Below are 23,116 nucleotides of genomic sequence, written 5' to 3'. Positions count from 1 at the left end.
GAAAAATTAGTGAGGATGAAGAGAGCTAGGAGCCTGAAAAGCAGGGATGCTCGTGAGGACATCCGAAGTTCCGGGGGGGGGTGTAATTTGCATTTGGGGAAGGATTGTAAGGGGAGCGCTCGTTCATCGGTTCTATGCTTAAAATGACAACGCAGCCCCAGCCGCGTGGGCGCTCCAGGACTCCGGCGGTTTCTGGTGCCCTCTGGTGCTGGGAACCCAGAAGCGCCCCACGGCGAGCGGCGGCTTCTGCCGGCACTTTTGGCTCTTGGGACGTCCTTTCCGCCCTGGACTTGGGGACCACCAGGTGCCGGCGCCCGCGACGCTCCCCTTTTGCCCTGCCGGGCGCGTAAGTCCTGGGCGTAGAGGGGAACCAGCCTGTAGGGTACGAGGACGGGTGCGGGGGCACCTGGCGGAGCCGACTTCGGGAGGAGAGCTTGGTTATCGCACGTGGCAGCGCGTTCCGCAATTCGCGCTCGTAGCAAAGGCGGACGGTTGCGGCAGAAATACGTCGGACAGATGTGCTTTAAGAAAGCGATAAAGAGACCATCAGGGAACCCGCGGGGTGTGGGGGGGGGTGTGGGAAAAACCTCTGCGTGGACCGCTGTGAATGCGAGCCGCCGGATTCCCTCCTCTTGCTGCGCCAAGCAAACACCGGGAACTAAAGAGCCGCTCCGGCTGCAGCCTGCCCCGGCGGTGCGCAGAGGGAAGATTGCGCCCTCCCCGTCCGGGGGAGGTGGGAGAGCTCTTTTCGTGGCCTGCGCCGCACCCGGCCGAGGGCGGGAACCGGAGTCGGGAGCCTCCTTTGGCGAGGCGGGGAGTTTTCCGCTGAACTCTTTTGCCAGCTTCGCCACACTTCTAATTGAGAATCTCCACATCCAATTTAAAAAGCCCTCCGTCGGCCAAGCAGGAAAAAAAGGAAAAACCCTCTTAATGCGGAAGGGAAATCTGGTGCCTCTTGTCGCTTCCTGCTGGCGGCCACCGCGATTTGGGATAGCGCATTAATCCCGCGCCTCCCCGCCCCTCAGGGCCGCCAGCCAGTTCGCACGCACCCGCGAGCGGGCCCTGGGCGAGGGGGCGGGAGGCCTCGCGTTCCCCAGTCCTCTCTGTTCGAGCGCCTCGCTGGGCTTGTTTTGCACGGCCTGGGTCAGGTGTTGCCTGGGCCCCCGCGCCCCAACCCAGAGCCTTTCCTTTTCCCCGGGTCTGTAAATCAGCCATTGGGGCATGGGGCGCCCGGAGCTGCAGGTTTTCGGAGTTCCTAGTCCCTACAGACTCCCCGAGCCCAACAGCTGCATAGCGAACAAACAGACGCCCAAAGGATGGAAAATGCATTCGCCTCCGCAGCGGTGGGAGGTGGCGGTCGAATGAAACGCTTCCCCGGGTGGCCTGCACCGGAAGCCGGGCGGGAGTTCTGGGTGGAGATGGGGGGCGGTTGCTGGAAGGGAGGCGGGCGCTCCTGGCTGCTAATGGAGAGGAAAGGGGCCAAAGTTTTTGTTTTTACCTGGAAACTCTTACTCTCTCCCACGGAAAAAGTTCAAGGAGATTTTCCTAAGAATCCCTTTTATTTGGAGGAAAGAGGGTAATCGACTGCATGAGTGTCGTAGCCCTTAGAAACTGAACACTGGCATTGGGAAGGCACTGGGTAACACCGCACCGCAAGGCGCCCGGGTCTCCCGCCACCTCCTAATTGTGTGGGGCTTGGCCCCGAGTTGAGGGGGCCTTTTTCTCACCAGCCCCCTGCTGCGTGACCCTCCTTTCTAGGGGTGTGCGGAGGGACAGACCAAACGGAGGCCCCTGACTCAGAGGACCTGAGCCCCACCGCGCGCCCTTTCCTGGTCTAGTCCTTCTGGTGCCCGTACTCCTCTGTAGCGTCCCGGACCGGGTGCAGTTGTCCAGGAGTGACTGTGACCGGGCGTGGGGAGCTCGCAACTCCTCTGCGAGGGGAAGGGATTTAAGGCCAGAATCTCCCAACACTGCAAAAATAAAGAGGGCGTTCGGGGACACCACGAACATTTTCAAGACAAAGGCAATCCCTACCTAACAGTAACGCTAAAGCACTTATTGAGCGCTTACTTTCTGCTTGGCTAGGCCTTTTCCTGTGTTAATATTCATAACCTTAAGAAATGGAAGTAGTATTTATTTTAAACCGAGTTGAAGCTTTGGGAAGTGAAGTAACCTAACTCAGATATTCCCCGGACAGCCCCAAAGTCTCCAAGTCCCTACTAACTTCTTGTTCCGACGACAAAACACTAAGTTAAATGGGAGGAGGAGGAGGAGGAGGAGGAGGAGGAGTAGAGCTTCCCTGGTGGCGCAGTGGTTGAGAGTCCTCCTGCCGATGCAGGGGACACGGGTTCGTGCCCCGGTCCGGGAGGATCCCACATGCCGCGGAGCGGCTGGGCCCGTGAGCCGTGGCCGCTGAGCCTGCACGTCCGGAGCCTGTGCTCCGCAACGGGAGAGGCCACAACAGCGAGAGGCCCACGTACCACAAAAAAAAAAAAAAAAAAAAAAAAGGTGGAGGAAAGCGTGGGCGAGGTTAGTGGTGCCGCTGAGCCTGCCTCCGCCTAGCTGAGAGCAGGATCAGGACCCCCCGGCGGTCCCGCACTTGATTTTATTCCTAAAATAAAAGGCTGGTCTCTTGCTTGGGTCCAGGGCTCTTCCCCGGGGCCTGTGGGAGCTGCTGGACGGGGCGGGAAGCACAGGGTGAGGGTTGCCCGGTCGCCCCCCAGGAAGCGGGGGCCGGGAAGGGGGGGGTTGCGCGCCAGTGCTGGTGTCGTCGTGTTGGTACCGGCGGGGGCAGCGGCGCTGCTCGAAAATCCGACCCCTGGGATCCGGTGGCGGAAGAGAAGGGCACTTGTGGGATGGCCGCCAGGGAGGCGCACCCAGGAGCGGGGACGAGCAGGCGGCTGGGAAGGAAGGAGGATGTGTGTGTGTTGGGGGGGGGGGGTGCCCGGGGAACCGCCGGGCTGCCGCGGTCCGGGAGGAGGGCGGTGCCGAGTTTGGAGGGGAGCCCCGAGGACCCGCCGGGCCGAGGCGCCTCGGGCAGCGCGGCGGCCCTCGGCGTCCAGGCCTAACGCGCTCTCCCCGGTTCTCTCGCCCGCCCGCCCGCCCGCCCAGGTGCCGCCGCCGGACGGGACTCTAAGATGAAGTTATGGGATGTCGTGGCTGTCTGCCTGGTGCTGCTCCACACCGCGTCCGCCTTCCCGCTGCCCGCCGGTAAGAGGCCTCCCGAGGCGCCCGCCGAAGACCGCTCCCTCGGCCGCCGCCGCGCGCCCTTCGCGCCGAGCAGTGACTGTAAGAACCGTTCCCTCCCCGCGGGGGTCACCCCACCCGCCGCTCGCACGCACCCCAAGTCAGCCCCGACCGCAGTGTGGCCTCCCGACCCAGGGCAGAGCCGCGCTGGCGCCGACGCCCCCTCGCGGTTCGTAGCCACCGACTGGTGCCCCAGGACCCCAACACCTAGTCTGTATGTGGCACGCGCTGGTTTTGCCCCGCAGAGGGGCATTTTTCTGCTGCTCATTTAGCGTTCCGAGGAACAGCTGTTTTCCCCAGCAGTACCACCACCACCACCGTAGGAGAACACGCAGTTGTCCCCTTTCCTCTGCTTCCCCATCACATATATACACACCCCCGTTTTTTTCTTCCAAAGCCCTCTTTCTCTGGGTGTGCCTGGCTGTGCTGAATTCTCCATCCTAAACTGCCCTTGCAAGGGAAGAGGCTGAGGTTTCACAAAACCAAGCCAGAGTCGGAGAAAACACAGAAGGGCCTTGATTTCCAGAACAAGCATCTGGGCAGTGTCAAATCTGTTCAGAAAAGTTCCAGTTCTAGAAAGACAACGATACATAGTGCTAGCTGGGGCTAGGGGGAGAAGAAACAAACCATCGTTCACTCCACACATGACAATGTTAACTCTTAAGAAAAGACCAGGTTATTAATATTAGGAAATGAGTCTGTGATTTGCCTCTCAAAAATGTCTTAGCAGTTTATCAGGGCACGTCAGCTATGATTTGATATAATTTACCCTCCGCTCTTGAGAAGTTTATCTATTGCATAAGGCATAGTATGCTTCATCACAAGTTAGATTATTGGGGAGGTATGTAGCTAACAAAGGTAGCAGCAGAGAATTTGCACAACCCCAAACTAAAGCAGCAGTGAGCGTCACCGTAACCACTCACCACTCCCGTTACCCTTCAAGCTATTTTGCATTTGAAACATGCACAGTAGAAAGGGTCCCAGAGTCAGCTGTATGCTAGAGTCCCCCAAACCTATGGCCTTGGGCTAAAAATCGCCCAGGAAATGTGATGTGTTTATCTTATACTTAATTACAACAATTAAAGCACCGTCTTCCAGCAGTCCCAGGGAAAAGAAAAAGTGCATTTTTCTAAGGCAAATTAAGACTTCAAGAGTGACTTAGGGTAGGAAAGAGAACACAGTTGATCCCTTGAAATTGAAGGAACTGTTCCAAGAGTTTCTGTCCATTAGTTGTATAAACCTATTTTTAAAGGCTTTGGTTTCAACCACGAGTTTCCATCTTAGCGTATACAATGTTTCCATCTTAGCGTATACAATGTTTCCATCTTAGCCTATACAATGTTTCTGCAGTAGAAACTTAAAATGCCCTTTAGTGCCATTGTCTTCAGAACTGTACCCATGAGGGCTGAGTAAGTGGCTTTTCATTGGTTCAAGCAGCCTAGGTCAGAGGAACAGGAACACAGTGGAAGGTAATAGTTTTCTAACCAAGACATTCTGGGGAGAAAAATGACTGTGCCTGATTGTGAAGCTGATTAATTCATGGAGGTTTAATTAGCATATCAGTATCCTGTCTACCTAGGCTTATTTAATGCTGGCTCCTGGTGCTGGCTCTGCTTTGGGCTAATTCTGTGACCTTGGACAAATTACTTACTACAGAACTCAATGAACAGTTTACAGCTATACAGTAAAGGAAGGCCTTTCCACTCCAAAATGCCAATGACCGTGAGATTGCCCCCGCCGCACACCTGCACACTCCACCCTAACCTTCCTTTGGGAAAAGACTCATAAGAAAAGACCCCTGCTCACTGGACTCACCTGGGGAACTTTAATGACTGTTGATGCTGGGCTCCACCAGGAGAGATTCTGATCTCATTGGTTTGGGTCGTGGCCTGGGCATCTAGATATTTAGATGTTCCCCAAGTGAGTCTAATGTGTAGTCAGGGTTGAATCCCTATGGCCTGATAATACCCTAAGAAAATCCGTGCCTCATGTAAGGTACAGGCAGTCACAAAGCAAGCAAGGTAGCCGTAATCCTACTGATGGACGGCGGTAGCTGGGGGTTCTGGGGAAAGGGAGATCACTTCCCTTTTCCAAAAGTGACGCTAAGTCATCAATGGACAAGATTCCGACCACTGTGTTTACATTAGAACCAGCAGAACACAACTGATTCTGTTTTACCTATCGGAAGACCCAATAGATCCTTGAAAGAGAAATGTTCCCAAAGAGAAAGTGAGCTGCGTTCTAAGCCAAACTGACTCCTTTCCAGGTATGTTCAATTCGGTAGCAAGCTGTCAGTGCGGGGAAGGCAGAATAATGACAATGTGCAGACTTTGAACACTCAACCGGTGTCAACATGCTGACATTTATATCCTGCACTGTACGCCATGCAACTGGTTAAGGCTTATGTAGAAAAACATTCAGTCACTCGTTTCATTTGAAAATAGAAAGTACCGTAAATACTGGTCCCTCTTCTTTTCAAATGCTTGTAACTTAATGACTAAGCAAAGGCTCGTTCATGCCACCTTGAGTCATTCTGTGCTGTTTAAAGGGGGCTGGACTGCACCCTGTCCACACACACACCTTTGAGGTTGCATGTATTTTGCTGGTTCCAATATAAATGAAACAGCCAGAATTCTGTTCCTACCATTATCATGAGCTGAACCAACAAAGTAGAATTCATAACTGGCTCACTTGTTTGCCTAGAGGTTGACAATAAAGTTCATGGACTGTGGCTGCCTCCTGTAGCAACTTTGAACTTGTCTAAACTCAAAGACTTGTGATTTTCCCTTTGGGGCATCCAAGACTTTTCCCTTTCACTATCTTTGGTTTTTTTTTTTATTTTGCTTTTTACCCATATCTTCTCCAAAGGGCGATTAGAGCAGGCCTGAGGCATCTAGAAAGCGAAACTAGAAGGTGATACGCACAGATGTCATAGCATTTTAGAGCCCAAAGGTACTCCTGTGGTCCCCAAGCCTAAAGATGTAAAGCAGCTTGGCCAAAGTGCCAGAGTTCCATGATGGCAGGAGGATGGTTTTTAAAAATTTGTGATCTAAAAGCACGTATTCATTCAACAAGTAATTAATGTGTGCCTGTATGTGCTAGGCACTGTCCTAGGTGCTAGGGAATCCTTGGTACACAGGCAAAAGCCCCGTCCTCATGAAACGAACTCTCTAGTAAAGGTACAGTGTGTGGTGCAATTTGGTAGCTTTGTAAACTAAAACTAAACATGAAGAACCTTGGGCTGAAAAGGTGGGCTTTCTATGTGACCGGAAACCAACCAGAAGAAACACTGGGCGTTCTTAAATTATTGCAGGTAATCCACAATTTATTGTAATCTAATGGGGTTATATTCCACCAGTTTGGTAGCAAGTCACACATTTTCATAGAGAAACCATCTTACAAATCAAGCTATCAAGCTCCCAGACTAGCCCACAAAAATCTATGTAAACCCTGATAGAACTGAGATATAATTCACAATATTATTGGGCTAGAGTCTCTTCCCAGGTTGCCGGGTCCCCTAATCTGCAGAAGGAGGGCATAGAGCAAATCATGGAGTTTCAACAAGCAAGAGCTCACGTTCACACATTCAGATCAGTCTATGGTTTGGATCCCAGTCTTGCCACTTACCCAGCTGTTACTAACAGCTCTTAAAGCGCAGTTTCCTCATCTGTAAAATAGGAATACTATTCATCCTGCCTCCGGGGGCTGCTGTGAGAGTTACACGAGATAATGCTTTGTAAAACCTGTGCCCCATAAACAACGAGTGTACTTGCCACCCTCCTCCTTGCGGCGTGCACCCAGTGAATGCCTTTTCTCCCGACACAGACTTTCACTTCAGCCCCTGCCAAGCCGTTGCTCTAACTGGTGGAATTTCAAGCAGCCCCGACAAAGCATGGAGAGTGAAAGAAATGCAGGCCTTGCAGGGAGGCTATTTTGGGCCCCAGAGACAGTCAGTTGGTCAGCACGTAGGCGGGCCAGTCTTGCCTGGGATTCTGCCCCCCGGGGTCAGCTCCCCCTGGCTCTTCCCAGGTTTCACAGCTCCTTCCCTTCCCCATTCTCTGAGCCCACATAGTTCCTATGGAATTGTTCCCACCAGATTCCCATGGTCATGTTAGGAAGACCCTCTTCCTCATGGGAAGAAGAGGATCAGGGCACACTTAGATCCTTACAGGTAGGTGATAAGGGGGCTGTGAGTTGGAGGCTCCCTGTCTTGAGATAGAGTATTTCTGTTTTAAGTGATCCCACCTGGATACTTAAGATGTGTCACAAACTCAGCAAAACACAACTGTTAGTGAATTTAGTAAACTTTCAGCCCATGGTTCTTCGGCTAAGAAAGCTTCTAGTGCAATAAGCTGGTTGAATTTTAAGCTTTCAAATCTAATGTTGTGGGTTCAGAGTTCAGAATAAATAAGTGCTGTCCACCTACTGCTGCTTCTTATTTTAGGGACTATATGAATAGATGATACTGTAATAAAGTCCCTACGCTGAAAAAGGGCTCTGCCACTTGGGATGGGGGTCCTGGAATCAGGAAATCGCATGTCAGGCTTTTAGGACGCACTGATTTCTCACCTGAGATGTGAGACCAACATCTCATTCTGGCCTCAGTCTGGAGACCTATTTCAAACTGTTGCTGTTTAGAGAGATCTATTTCAGGCCTAATTTGAATTGGCCAGTCGTAGGACCTTAGGCCGATCCAACAGCCAAAGAATTATTCTCAAAAGATTCTACTTTCACTGATAGAAAAATAAAAGCTATCTGGCATTTTCCCCTCCTAATGTCCCTTTCATCTTTGTTTCTTTAGCACTTAATGGTCCATAGCCCCTTTATTCAATTAAAACACATATTCTTTCGTTAATCACTTGAGCTCAATCAGGAAGCAAGTATTAAATATCTTTCATGCTCTAGGTGCTGTGTGGGCATCTAAAAGGCAAAATTGTGAACTTAAATAGCTTATGATCTAGTTGTAAACTACGGATAGGCTGATGGGTGGGTGGGTGGGTGGACTGTCAGTCCGAGAGATAGCTATGTCTACCAAGGCATGTATGTTAGCTGTGGTCATGGTAAGAATTCCTAGCAATGAAGTCATTGGGATTTGGAGATTATAGCAGGAAAGAATTTGGGGGAGAGGGGGGATTTGAGCTGGTACTTGAAAGATGGGTATTAGGAAAGGAAGGGAAAGGGAAAAGGGCACATTCCAGACAAAGGAGAAGCAAAGGCAAATTTGTGATCACGATATGGGGAAGGGGCAGGTGGTGGATACAAGGAGGAGGCCAGACGAGTCGCCAAGTACTGAGAACAGGTGGCGGGAAGTAGTGTGAAATTTAGGATATCTCTGTAGGTGATACCCAGATTATGAGATACTGTAAAATCCAGGAAAAGAAGGTGCTTGCTCTGTTTCTGATGGCAGCGGGGTGCCGCTGGAGTGTCTCAAACAAGCAGGTGGCGGCGAGCAGGATCTCACTGCAAAGCCTTCTTGCTGCAAAACTTACTCAAGTCCCAAGCTTCACGAGTCTATAGCATAGGCATAGTTTTCATTTTGAGTGTGCCCTTATTTTTAAAGTGTCTAGGCATAAGCACAATTGAATCAACCTGTTAATCCTCAAATAAATGAAGAGCTACAAATAAAAACTTAAGTTAGTATCATACAGATGAACGTATTTATGAAACAGAACAGGTGTGTTAGTTTCTACTTTATAACAAAATGAATCAGCTATACATCTACATATATCCCCATATCCCCTCCCTCTTGTGTGTGCCTCCCACCCTCCCTATCCCACCCCTCTAGGTGGTCACAAAGCACCGAGCTGATCTCCCTGTGCTATGCGGCTGCTTCCCACTAGCTATCTACCTTACGTTTGGTAGTGTATATATGTCCATGCCTCTCTCTCACTTTGTCCCAGCTTACTTACTCTTCACCCTAGCCATGTCTATTACAGGATGTTGAATATAGTTCCCTGTGCTATACAATAGGACCTTGTTGTTTATCCATCCTATATATAATAGTTTGCATCTGCTAATACCAAACTCCCAATCCATCCCTCCCTCTCCCCCCTTCCCCCTTGGTAACCACAAGTCTGTTCTCTGTGTCTGTGAGTCTATTTCTGTTTCGTAGATAAGTTCACTTGTGTCATATTTTAGATTAGATTAGATCCCACCTATAAGTGATATCATACGGTATTTGTCTTTCTGACTTACTTCACTTCTTATGATAATCTCTAGGTCCATCCATGTTGCTGCAAATGGCATTATCTCATTCTTTTTTATGGCCGAGTAGTGTTCCATTTTATATATATATATATATATATATATACACCACATCTTCTTTATCCATTCATTTGTTGATGAGCATTTAGGTTGTTCCATGTCTTGCCTATTGTGAATAGTGCTGCTTTGAACACAGGGATGCATGTATCTTTTTGAATTATAGTTTTGTCCAGAAATATGCCCAGGAGGGGGACTGCTGGATCATATGGCAATTCAATTTTTAGTTTTTTGAGGAAATTCCATACTGTTTTCCACAATGGCTGCACCAGTTTACATTCCCACCAACAGTGTAGGAGGGTTCTCTTTTCTTCACACCCTCTCCAGCATTTTGTTATTTTAACAAATAGGTTTTGCATATTGTCCTAAAATCGAGTAGGTTTGAGCTATACTGGACAAGAGGAGATGTCATTTATCCCCGTTGTACAGATGAAGCAATGAGACCTAGAATTTTGCTCAAGGTCACAAATCCAATAAGTGGTGAAGCCAGCAAACCTCAAACTTCTAGTCCCAAAGCCAATAATGCTGCCTTAACACAGACTGCTCTCGTATTAGTAGATTAAGAAAACACAAACCTTGGCTTGCTAAAAATGTATTCACTAACTGAAACACGTATTTCTAGGAAAATCAATGAGCAAACTAATAGCAAGAAGCAAGGAATATTATATTTCCTTGAGGCCCTTTCTTTGATCCCTGTTTGGGCTGCAGTGGGCCTAGGCTCATATTATTACTGGATATTTCGAAGTCTAAATCAGGACATTTTAGGGAGAGAAGCATGTATTTCTCCGCACGGTCCTATAATATCGATGCTTTTTGCAGTGAGAGAAGGCTCCCTAACTCTTCGGGACAAAGTGAGGTCTCCTAGAATGCTTGATAGGCCGATGGCATTTGGGAGGCCTTCGAGAAGGCATTTGCCCTCAGGTGGCTTCTGTTCCGTCCAGGGAAGGAAGCGTCCACTTTGGAAACCAAGGGTGACTGCACACGTGCCAGAGTGATGGCCTCTGTGGGAACAGGAGTGGGTGTGCACACACAGATCTTGGGTCACTATTGGGAATCAACTGCTTAGCTCAGTAGAGACAAAACCCACTTTTGTATGATTGTATAACTGAGCATGTTTTTTTAAAGTCTTCAAACTTTTTTGCTTGCAAACCTACAAAATTATGTTGAAAAACTATTGCACACTTCTAAAGTGATATCTGCAGTTTTATCACAAGTTTAAATAGTTGCAGCAGATGTAATTTCCAGCCCATTTGGGAACTAGATATGTGCTTCAAATCTATTTTTGGCAAAACCCTGGAGCTGCAAATGTAACTTATTCAATTCGTGGAAAATTATCAAACAAATCAGCTCAAATAAGTTTAATTTTTGGTCAGAAAAGGTCCAACTTCATTTTCACTTCAAATGCACATGTTAGTATACATCCATGACAAGCACCACGCCTCTGGATCCTTATTATAAGATGAATAGATGGATGGGTGGATGGACAGACAGGCAAATAAAGCGCCATGCCTTGCCATGAGTGCCTGGACAGAATGAAATATGGAACCACCTACTTTGATTCATTCATATGGGACTTTTTAGTAAGTGTTCATAGTACAGTGAACACCCATGTCCCCTTTTCACCAAGACTGACCTTTCATTAGCATTTTGCTTCATTTTTTTTTTTCCTAAACCATTTGAGAATTACTTGCAAACATAACAGTCAGTAGTTCAGCATGAACCTTCTAGGAGCCAAGGACATTACCTTATATAACCACAATTCAGTTATCAGTCTCAGGAAATGTAACATTTACACAATACTGTTATCCAATAGGTAGTCCATATTCAGATGCCCCCAATTGTGGCAATAATGTTCTTCATAGTTTTTTCCCTTAATTGAGAGTCACAACTTGCATTTGATTGTCATGTCTCTTTATTCGCCTTTAATCTAGAGTTAGCTCCCAAGCCTTTTTTCCCACAACGTTTTGAGAAGTCCAGACTGTCTTGCCTGCTGTCCTGCAGACTGCCCTTCGGTTTGCATTTGTGTGATCGTTTCCACATGATTAGATTCAGGTACACATCTTTGGAATCCTAAGTTCATGATGACGTGTCCTCACATCATGAGTCACCGATACCAGTTTATCCCAAGGAGCCATGCACGCCTGAACTGTCCTTACAGGTGTCTATCCACCAGACAGTGCCTCGTGGTAAAATGAGTGAGACAGGCAGGAAGGCAGAAGGATGACTGTGAAAGGAAAACTGGCTGCAGGAGTATTCGTAGGTGGACCAGTCTTAGGACGCAGCGCATGTGGAATTTGAGGATCTGGACATTGATTCTCTTAAAGCTACCCGTAGACTCTGTAGAAAGTCCTCATGTAGCCCCAGAGAGATACATGCCACAGTTTGAAGACACCCATCTACGCCGTGGTGGACACAAAATATCGTTCATGGGCTGTGGAGTCAGCTGATGTTTGTGTGGTTAACTTGGGGGCATTTCTAGGAAGAGAGAAGAGGCAGCCCAGACTCCCAGGACAGGCCTGCACCTCCCGTCCACAGACCACCATGCCGGGGCCTCCAGGCCTTCTCCTCCATGCGACATGCTGGACGAGCAAGGGGCCAGTGTCTGCGTCCCCTTTGTCCAGAGCCAGCAGAGTTAGTCTTCACGCCACTGCCTCCAATGGAATGTCAGTGAAGAACGGGCACAGACGTGAAAACCGTAGGGACTTACTTTTGGTGCCATTTGTTAAGTACTTTCAGGCGCTGAACCGAAAATTTTCTTCCAATCCGTGTAACTCTCCCCATTTTCAGGGGAGATCGGGGCTGCACAGGGTCAATCAGCTTAACCAGACTGGACCCAGGAAAGCCTGAGGGAACACTCACTCTTTTGACCACACCACATGACCACTTCCTGCCAGCCCACCACTCTCCTACAGAACTCTTCTGGCTACATCAGCGAGGAGAAAAGTCAGGCGTGGAGGTTTTGTGAATGCAGCTGTTTTTGAATGGTATGTCTAGCTAATTACCTGAAGAGTCTTCGAGATTCCAGTAAATTCATCCACCAAGGGGTAGAAAGTCCCTCCTCACATCTGACCACAGGAATCCATCAGGCAGGCTCAAATGATAAAGAATACTTTTCTTTCACCCCCTTTATTCTCCTTTCAGCTTCTTCATCCCTCCTCTTCTTGCCCAGGTCCCTCAGGCCCTTCGAGTTCCTTCTACTCACTTTTCAGGTGGGCCCACTGGGAAGGGCCCAGGGAAGTTGAATGCAGGACCCCGTGGAACCATTGGGGCCTCTCAGGCTGCAGGCAGGGCTTTGTGGGAAGGAAGAAGCCAGGTTCTGTTGCTTTCCAGGTTCCTTTGGGGTTTCCCCTCAAAAAACCACCTGCCTCTGAGAACACCTCAAGGGATTATTTTCCCAAGGGGCGCTTTGTATGCGTCATTGTATTAGGTAACTTTCTCTCCCTCCCCTGCTAAGTGTTTTATAAGGGCAGTAGCTGGGCTCCTGGTGTGCACTCGAGCGTGAGGTGTTTACAGCTGGCTGGGGTCTGCTTTTAGCTCGCACCAGGTGTTCATGGATTAGCTAACAAATGGACACCCTATTGAGTGTTTTCCTGACTTAAAAGCAGAAGAATGGACCTCTTCCCCTCAGGGGAGCCATTCTGTATTACCATAAAATTATTAACATCACTATAATAGAAGTATGGACCACATAGGTGGAAATCAGAGCAGGGCAATTAGAAGCTGAGTAACAAAATGAATGTAGTCCAGCTTTCCTAAGTAGGTTTTTGGCTATTTGTATTTATAGAGTAATTTCCATTACAGTGATGACAAGTTTTCTCAGTTAAATTGTAGGATAAGTAGTCAAGACATGGTATAGCTAATAAGTGTGTGCGATGTTAGTCAAAGTAGGTGGAGGTGGTCACTAAAACGGCATTCTGGTGGGCAAATGGCCTTTAAAAGTACACCCAAGGCTTCTTTTTCTGTATTGTGAACTGGTTGGTCTTTTCTTCTGTCTTGAGAGGATCCAGAAATGCTTTTTTAAAACAACAAAACACTGGTGTTTTTACAACGCAAATACTTTTCAAATAAACCCATGTCATGTTTTATTGCCGGCAAACCACTGGTCATGGAGAGAATGCCCTGGTAGCTCTGGCAGTGGTCACAGTGACTTAGTAAATTGCCTCAGCTGGTGATTGTTCACGGGAGAACAGATGCTATGGACCCCTCTTGAAGTTAACCCAAGTCCACGCTGACCAGGATGGTCTATGTAATGCTGGATGAATACTCTGTCCAAAATAGGAAAGTAAGGGTGGTCGTCACAAGACGCGAGATGCCTCAGCATTCCAGTACTTAGGGACCCATGGGTGCCTTATTTTAATTAGTTCAAATAAGTGGCAAAGTCAACACTTTTAAATAGTAGCAGATGGCAGAACTTTGAAGTTTTCAGAGAACTGCAACACGCTCCTGAACTAACACCACACGTTTCAGAGGTCGCTGAAGGTCAAATAAAAAACAAGCGTCAAGAGCCCCCAAGGCAAGCTGTGGGGCTCTGACAGTGCATTAGGTGGCAGTTGCCGTGGATGATTCTAGCCTTGGAGTCCTAAGACCAAGCAGCAAAACCAGAAATGAATAAAATAGAGATTTTGAGAAAATGGCAGTGTTGCCATTTGGGTGAGGGAGACTGCAGGATTATAGCATGTTGGTGTCCGTGTCCTCTCAGAGGTCACTGTCTCCTTCTCTGCCTTTACAGATGGAGACTGGGGTGTAAGGATACCTCCCACTAGAACCTGGGTGCTTTGAGACACAAATATAGGGTCCTTTCTACACACCTCTTCACCTCTCCTAAATAAGACGTAGGAAGATGACTTGATGAGTTGAGAGGCACTTGGTTATTTCAGGTGTAACCAAGACGTTGAACCAAGAGGCAAACGGAAAAGGTTGAGAACTGCTAGAACCTAAAATACCTCTTATGGGGTCTCCTGGGGCCCCTGATGTTGGCGGTTAGCAGAATGCTGCTGGGGCATCAGCAGAGGCAGTCCTCTCCCTGATGGGGGTGACACCAAAACTTAGACTGTCCACATCTTAGGGCATTAGCACTGGGGGAAGGCCCCCGAGAGGGGCTAGCTGACCTCAGAAGGGTTCAGTGACTAGTCCAAGGTCACAGGCTGGGCAGGGACTGACCCCGGACTAGAATCCCAGGCTCTGTCCTCTCCAGCTCTGCAGTGAGACTTTATCGCTTGGTGCCAGCGCGAGTTTGAGGAGCTTCCGGAGACGGGGCCTCTCTGTCTGAATCTGCCACCGCCCGTGGCTGCCGGTTTTCCGGTTTTAACTGGGAAATTGCCAGTTCTGCCTTAGGGTGATACGCCAGACCCAGGATGTGGGAGAGCTGCCCCTGAACGGCATGCTTTTCCCTTTCTGGAGACGATTTACTGTATTCTGTGGTCCACGGCAGCCTAACTTTAGCATCTACTCAGTGTGCCTCAGTTCACGCTGAACTTTCCAGTAGAAAGTGTATTTCTCACTTCCTGTTCTGAATGTGGTTAATGCACGCAGGTGAAATCACCACATCTTCCAGAGTAAGTTGCCACACACCCGACACTAGGCAGGCTGCACCGTAGAGGCATTTTTACTTAAAAACAGATAGGCAGCTTGGAGCCCTAGAGCAAGTCTGAGCTTTGAAACCAAAACCAGCTGAGTCTACATTGATGAGCCACGTGGCCTTGAGCAGATATTTACCTTCTCTGAGCCTCAGTTTCCTGATCTGTAAAGTACAGATAAATAGGCGACCCCGGCTTTAGCCTTGCAGGGATGTTGTCAGGGTTAAAATTCATGCTGGGTGGCATCCATCCCACCTTTGCACTCGTCATACTAAGTGCATCAAGGAAGCTGTCATTTCAAATAGAGGATGATGCATATTCTTGGTAACGTGGGGGATTTTAAAGGTAAGACTCCATCATGTAGTTCTCATAATACTGCAATATTAGTGAAAGAAAATCATGTTCGTACATTATTGAAAAGTAAAAACAGCATTCTAAAGAATGACATTAGTTGGGAATTTTCTTGAGAGGTTACATAAATCTTAGGCTGATCTTTTCATGTAAACATGCATGTGTATATGTGTATATACACATATATGTTTGTATATATGTGTGTGTGTATACACACACACACACAACTTCTCTTTTTTATATATTTGGTCTACAGAGCAATTTGTACTTTACCTGGGGTACAGGTAGGCAACGAATATCAGATTAAATGTCCTCCCCCCCGGGGGGGTGGGTTCCACGTGCCTCCTTTTGCAGACAGCCTTTCAGGAGAGGCTCTGCGGGCACAGCATCTCTGGGCTCACACCCAGGGTCTAGCCCACCTCAGAACTGGGCACCACCTGGAGTGAGGGCACCCAGGTGCTGATTGAAGATGTGCCTCTCGCCTGTGTGGCCTTGACCTAGGCAGTAGGTCACCCCTGCGGACCTCAGCGTATTAACCCTTGCCCTTCCAGTACACAGAAGCTGGATGCTTTCCGCTGGAGTATAGAGGTGGGTCCTCCCCAGAGCGAGAAACACCTGGGCCTCCTCTCCAGAGCCTCTGCATCCTTGAGGCTAGTTCTGGCTCCTGTAGGAGAGGCCCACTGTGCATGCTAGGGTCCAGCCCTCTCCTTGCTGGGGCCCACCCCACTCCGGGTAAGGGGTCACCTCCTCACTGCTTTCTACACAACCTTGTGCTGCCTCCTTCATGGGCCCACAGGTCAAAGACAGGCTGAAAACTGGCTTAGACACCCAGCCAGGCCGGGTGAGGAGGGGGACAACCCAATACGAGTATAAAATGACCCTTTGATTAAAATACAATTAACCTGAAAAAAAAATATACATAATTAACCTGTACTCTTTTGAAGAGAAATCTGACATTTAAAAGAATACTTTGTCCGCTAAATACCAGCTTAGCCAAGATAATGTTTTGAATTATGTGCTCCTTGGTTCAGCTATTACAAGGAGTACTCCGAGGTCTCACCATTGTTGCTATAAAAACTCAATTAACTCTACCAGAGAGTCAATATCCCAGGCCTTTGTTCCTGAGGTAATGTTACTGTTTTCCCATAATCGAGGGGGGCAAAGTCTCTGCAGTGAATGGTTTGGTTTGTTCCCAGAGTCTGGCCCTGTACAAGGTTTCATTTGTTTAAATAACACTGTTTATACAAAGGACACATCAAAGTTAAAATATTTTAAATAGAATAATGCCCAAATATTTAGTTGCACCCTGAAGGATGACTTAAATGCATTTGAGCGTTTTGCTTTTTCGAAAACTTTAGCTTCTAGATGTCCATGTTTTCCCAGATCTAGCCTCCAAGTGGGTCTGGGAAATGGGCAAGTGTTTGACTTACTTTTTAAAAACGATGCTCCTCTTTTGTGCTTTGCAAGTGTTTTACTATCAAAGTTCATACTAACGAGGGCCATTTGTGTAGCTGACATACTGCCAAGCCCTTTATAGGATAAAGAAAGTGATATGCCATTAAGTCTTAATTTGAGGAACTAATCCAAACCCAGCCCCTTTGCTGCCCCTGGCTCAGTGAATTCCAGGAACATGGAGGCAGCTGGGGGCTTCTTGGTCCCCCGGGGAGTTTACTTGCCTGAGCCAGGTGTGAGGCCTCTGCAGAGACCCTAAAGATTGGCTCAGTGGGGGCCTGGCTCACAATGCCCCCGCCAAATGCCTAGTGTTGATAACTTGAGGTCTCTTTAGAAATGAACTCAGTCAGCAGCAAAAGGCCTGGGATTAGGAATTCAGTTGGAAGAGACAGACCAATTTGCTCTGTGGTTTGGAAAATATAATGTTGCCCTTTTCTAGTTTCCAAAATTCATATCCATGTAAAACTTTCAGCATAAATATGTATTTTTTCCTCTATTGTTCAAGAAGGAGAAGAAAGGGGGCAGGGGGGAATCCCTTCAGTTCAATAAGAATCACCTATGTCCTGAACCTGAGGCTTAAATAAACATTTCCACCTTAACGACAATGTACGAGGGAGATGTCCCATCAAAAGCAGTCCTCATTACCTACACTCTTTCTTTTTATTTTTATTTTTATTTTTGGCTGCATTGGGTCTTCGTTGCTGCGCGGGGGCTTTCTCTAGTACGTGAGTGGGGGCTACTCTTCGTTGCGGTGCGCGGGCTTCTCATTGTGGTGCCTTCACTTTGTTGCAGAGCACGGGCTCTAGGCGCACGGGCTTCAGTAGTTGTAGCATGCAGGCTCAGTAGTTGTGGCGCATGGGCTTAGTTGCTCCGCGGCATGTGGAATCTTCCCGGACCAGGGCTCAAACCCGTGTCCCCTGCATTGGCAGGCGGATTCTTAACCACTGTGCTACCAGGGAAGCCCCTACGCTATTTGGTTAAACACATCAAACACAGATTGACTGCTTCCCAGGTGCCTGGAAGCCTTTTAATTGAGGCCTAATGATCCATTCACCACCTCACCCAAAAGCATAAGTGGCTGGTGCATTCACACTGCTACACGCATCACCCCAAAAAGGCCAAGCAGAAATTAAAATAAAGGAACTAAACGTTCTCATAACAAAAGATAAGTATGTCCCAAACATTATTGAGGACTGCTGATACTAAAAATTTATTTGCTAGTTATCTGAAATTCAAATTTAACTAGGTATTCTGTATTTTATCTGGCAAGCAAAGCCAGTGGACAGTCATGTGGTCAAAATGTCTTAAAAAGGAGGGACAACATTTTTCCAGAACTTTGAAAGTGTCAGGCAATAAATAAGAACATTATAAATGCTGATTCAAATCATCATTATAACCCTAGTAATATAAAATTATGTAATTTATCATGTTATATAAATTAATGAGTCTCTAAACCAGTGTAAGTTGAACTTTTGTAAGTCAAATGTTTTCCCATTCGTTTATGTTAAAATTTTAGTAATATTTCATCCTCATTTCTGATTAATCCTCAGTTGATTCTCAATCAGTTTTAACTTCCATGTTCCCAGGTTCTTAAGTTAATGATCTATTCAGGAGTTCTTGAAAAGAGCCAGGGACCCCATCATGTGGATCCTTTTGTAAAACAGTCTCTTTAGAAATTTGAAGACTTTTTTTTTTTTCTGTACTTTGACTAATCACCCCTAAGATACCAGGTTTAGAAGTTCAGACTTCTATTCAAGTATGGGTTTTTGAAACTGAGCACAGCTAATTTCCTCTTTTATAGCTTATTATTGAAAAAAAGTCACAAATAGCATAAGCAACTCATTTTTCGAAATAAGTAGTTCATATCTTTCTTTTTTTACATCTTTATTGGAGTATAATTGCTTTACAATGGTGTGCTAGTTTCTACTTTATAACAAAGTGAATCAGCTATACATATACATATGTCCCCATATCTCTTCCCTCTTGCGTCTCCCTCCCTCCCACCCTCCCTATCCCAACCCTCTAGGTGGTCACAAAGCACCGAGCTGGTCTCCCTGTGCTATGCAGCTGCTTCCCACTAGCTATCTGTTTTACATTTGGTAGTGTATATATGTCCATGCCACTCTCTCACTTTGTCCCATCTTACCCTTCCCCATCCCTGCGTCCTCAAGTCCATTCTCTATGTCTGCGTCTTTATTCCTGTCCTGCCCCTAGGCTCTTCAGAACCATCTTTTTTTTTTTTAGATTCCATATATATGTGTTAGCCTATGGTAATTGTTTTTCTCTTTCTGACTTACTTCACTCTGTATGACAGACTCTAGGTCCATCCACCTCACTACAAATAACTCAATTTCGTTTCCTTTTATGGCTGAGTAATATTCCATTGTATATATGTGCCATATCTTTATCGATTCAACATTTTTTTTTAAGAACAGAGAAGGAAAGGAAGGGAGAGAGGGAGGGAGGAAGGATGGAAACTTCCTAAGGAAGTCCAGTAGAAGCGGTTCAGAGGAAACGACAAATTCAGATTCCAATACTCTCCCACTCTTCCAGTCCTTCTTGAGAAAATGTTACTCCCCTGGAGCCAAACCTTTCTGAATCCTCAGGATGAAGTGGGCTTTGAGAGCTGACACTTTAAAGCTGCCGGAAGCTGGCAAGGGAGTGAGCTTGCTTATTCACTGCTTATTCGCTCGCAGGAGGGAGATGACTGTGCTGCTCTTCACACTGCGGCTGCCCGCCTGACGGAGGCTGTTTATTTTGGAGGCTTTCATTTCATCACGGTGCGGTTCTCAGCTGAAGCCCAAGTGTCCCCTGGATAAATTAAGGACTCTCTCTTTCTCCCCTCATAAAGTGACCTAACTCGTTCAGAAATCATTGTGGGCCTCCAGGGACCAGATCCTATTGTAGGCACCTGGGCTCCACTGGTGAGCAAGCCATGCAAAGGTCCCTGCCTCGTGGAGGTGACATTCGCTCAGAGAAGACAGACAACAAGTAGTCAACATAAGGAAAGTTAGACAGTGTGTTGGAAGGTAGTGAGTATTATGCTGGGGAGGGAAGAGGGCAGGAGGTCTGGCTTTGGGCTCGGGAGGGATTGCATTTGAAACAGGGAGGTCAAGGTGGGGCTTGGTGGTGGTGACATTTGAGCAAAGACTTGAAGGGGATGTGGGCGTGAGCCACTGGGTACTCTGCAGGAATGGTGTTTCAGGCAGAGAGGGAACAGCTGGCGCAAAGGCCCTGCGTCCCTGTTTGTGTTCTGATCTGTGTGGTTCTCAACCACGATGATCTTGCCCCCAGGGGACATTTGGCAATATCTGAAGACACTTCAGTTCGTCACTGTTGGAATGGGGCTGGGGGACACTACTGGCGTCTCCTGGGTAGAGGCCAGGGATGCAACTACTCATCCTTAAATGCTCCCACAACAAAGAATGTTCCAGCCCCAAATGTCAGTAGTGCTGAGGTTGTGAAACCTTGTGTTTGAGGAACAGTGAGAAGGCCAGAGAAGCTGGAGGGGGAGGCAGTAAGGAAGAAGGAAGTTGCATACGAGGTCAGTGGTAACAGAGGCTGGGACGCAGTGGGTGGCCAGGTCAGGGAGGGCCTTGGGCCAGTGTCGACTTTGGCTTTTATGCCAAGGGAAATGGGGAGCCATTGGAGGGCTTGGAGCAGAGGAGGGACATGAGCTGCGTTAACAGTTTTAAGAGTGTTGCTCTTAGAACTGCAACAGACTGAAGGAGGGCAAGGCTGGAATGCAGGGGCTCGGGGGCAAGAGGCGATGGGGCACAGACCAGTGGAAGCAGCTTTGAGAATTCTGTGCACAGGACCATCCAGTGCCAAATTTTAGGTTTTAGCTTTAGGGCAACAAGGTGATCTGGAAATTCCACACCATCCCCACTCTTTTCATTACTATATGTCATATGTTTTGCACACACACACACACACACACACACACACACACACACACACAGATGAGAGAGAGAGAGAGAGAGACAGAAATAGATATGGTTACGTTGCCTTAGCTGGGTTATGTTTTACACAACAGGATACCTGATATCTGTTTTAACAATTTGTTCATAACAAAACAATTTGACGTGGGTTAGGCCCAGTGTAATCCTTCTCTGCTTTAACATGGGCTTGGCAAAAAAAATTCCCTCTTGCTAACAACTCTTTTGTGGCATATTGTCCTAAGCCACATATAGCCCTAAACATACTAAATTACCTGAAAATGGGATGGAGAGCATAAAAGGTTGAGTACCTAATAAATGGGCATTTGAATTGCTTTCCTCTTTTAAAAATGTATTCAGTTGTTCAAAGTTACTCTTCTCTTACTTGATCAGCCAAAGCAAATGCTTGAAACACAGCAGAAAACGCCACGAGACTGCAAATTCATGCGTTTGTCCAAAGGTCTCAAACATCGTAGAAGCATCGCCTCAATCATTCCTCCATGTGATCTCCCTAAAATGCACATCTCTTGTCCTCTTTGCACCCAGAGCCAGTGGGAGTCATGTGACAGCCCGCAGCAGAGGCTGGACACCCCCCTCCCACCATCTGCCCACAAACAGCGTCTCAGTCCATGTACTGCTATGATACATTTACATGTCATCTTCCATGTCCTGGCTATTGTAAATAGAGCTGCAATGAACATTTTGGTCCATGACTCTTTTTGAATTATGGTTTTCTCAGGGTATATGCCCAGTAGTGGGATTGCTGGGGCGTATGGTAGTTATATTTTTAGTTTTTTAAGGAACCTCCAACTGTCCATCAACAGATGAATTGGTAAAGAAGATGTGGCACATATATACAATGGAATATTATTCAGCCATAAAAAGAAATGAAATTGAGTTATTTGTAGTGAGGTGGATGGACCTAGAGTCTGTCCTACGGAGTGAAGTAAGTCAGAAAGAGAAAAACAAATACCATATGCTAACACATATATATGGAATCTAAAAAAAAAAAAGAGATGGTTCTGAAGAACCTAGGGGCAGGACAGGAATAAAGACGCAGACATAGAGAATGGACTTGAGGACATGGGGAGAGGGAAGGGTAAGCTGGGATGAAGTGAGAGTGGCATGGACATATATACACTACCAAATGTAAAACTGATAGCTAGTGGGATGCAGGTGCATAGCACAGGGAGACCAGCTCGGTGCTTTGTGTCCACCTAGAGGGGTGGGATAGGGAGGGTGGGAGGGAGACACAAGAGGGAGGAGATATGGGGATATATGTATATGTATAGCTGATTTGCTTTGTTGTAGAGCAGAGGCTGACACACCATTGTGGAGCAATGGTACTCCAATAAAAATGTTAAAAAAAAGAAAGAAAGAAAGAAAGAAAATACATTAAATACATTAACTTTAAATACTCAAAAAAAAAAGAAATATAAGGTTAAATAAAAAAAATTTTAAATTTTTAATTTTTAAAAAATTTTTAAAATGTCATCTTGGGTTTCCCTGGTGGCGCAGTGGTTGAGAGTCTGCCTGCCGATGCAGGGGACATGGGTTCGTGACCCGGTCCGGGAAGATCCCACATGCCGCAGAGCGGCTGGGCCCGTGAGCCATGGCCTCTGAGCCTACGTGTCCGGAGCCTGTGCTCCACAACGGGAGAGGCCACAACAGTGAGAGGCCCACGTACTGCAAAAAAAAAAAAAAAAAAAAAGTCATCTTACAGTATGACCATATATTTTTAAAGTCATGCTAATCCAAAGAAGTGGTAAATTAGTCTCTGTGTTAGTGAAAAGTAGGCTTAATGTTTTTTAAGGAAGCTCTAAAATACAGTTGAGCTCAAGAGCTTTTCATGTGATCTGTCAGAATGGTTCTCGTCCCACTCAGCTGAGCAGAGGTGCTAAGTCGGGGTGGATTTCAGGAAAGAGCACTCCTCAGTATTCCAGGTGAAAGCAGCAGTGTCTTCCAAGCCCAATCCAAGGTTAATCCTTTTTTCACCCTCTAAGACAGGGTTTCTCAACGTATGCTCCATGGACCACCCCCATCAGAATTTCTCCAGGGCTCGTTAGAAGTACAGATTCCTCGGCCCCTCCCCACCCTTCCCTTAAGGGTCGGGCTAGGACTCTGCATTTCCGTGAGCATCCCAGCACAGTCCCATCCACACTCACATTTGAGAACCACAACTGTAGGTTACGTTATTAGAACAAGAAGAAGGGGCCTCCGTCAGCATCTGCACCCTCCATACAGACGCGTTACAAAATGGCAGATGATTCCGCTTCTAAGGATCTGTTTTCA

The 23,116-nt window shown here is 47.3% G+C and overlaps 1 protein-coding gene across 2 annotated transcripts in view; it reads left to right on the top strand.

The window, feature by feature from the left end:
• GDNF (glial cell derived neurotrophic factor) overlaps nt 1-23,116 on the top strand; it is a 28,448-nt gene that overhangs the window by 2,016 nt on the left and 3,316 nt on the right. The window contains exon 2 of one of the 2 annotated variants that reach the window (XM_030882075.2): nt 3,112-3,210. In XM_030882075.2, the coding sequence (XP_030737935.1) occupies nt 3,138-3,210 (73 nt within the window). In that variant the 5' untranslated portion in view covers nt 3,112-3,137. Of the gene's footprint in view, nt 1-3,111; nt 3,289-23,116 lie in introns of both variants that reach the window. The other variant, XM_030882074.2, reaches the window with a different exon arrangement.

The sequence above is a fragment of the Globicephala melas genome, chromosome 3 (genome assembly GCF_963455315.2).
Source record: "Globicephala melas chromosome 3, mGloMel1.2, whole genome shotgun sequence".
NCBI lineage: Eukaryota > Metazoa > Chordata > Mammalia > Artiodactyla > Delphinidae > Globicephala > Globicephala melas.
The sequence above is the reverse complement of the archived record's forward strand: the minus strand, read 5'-3'. Positions and strand labels throughout refer to the sequence as shown.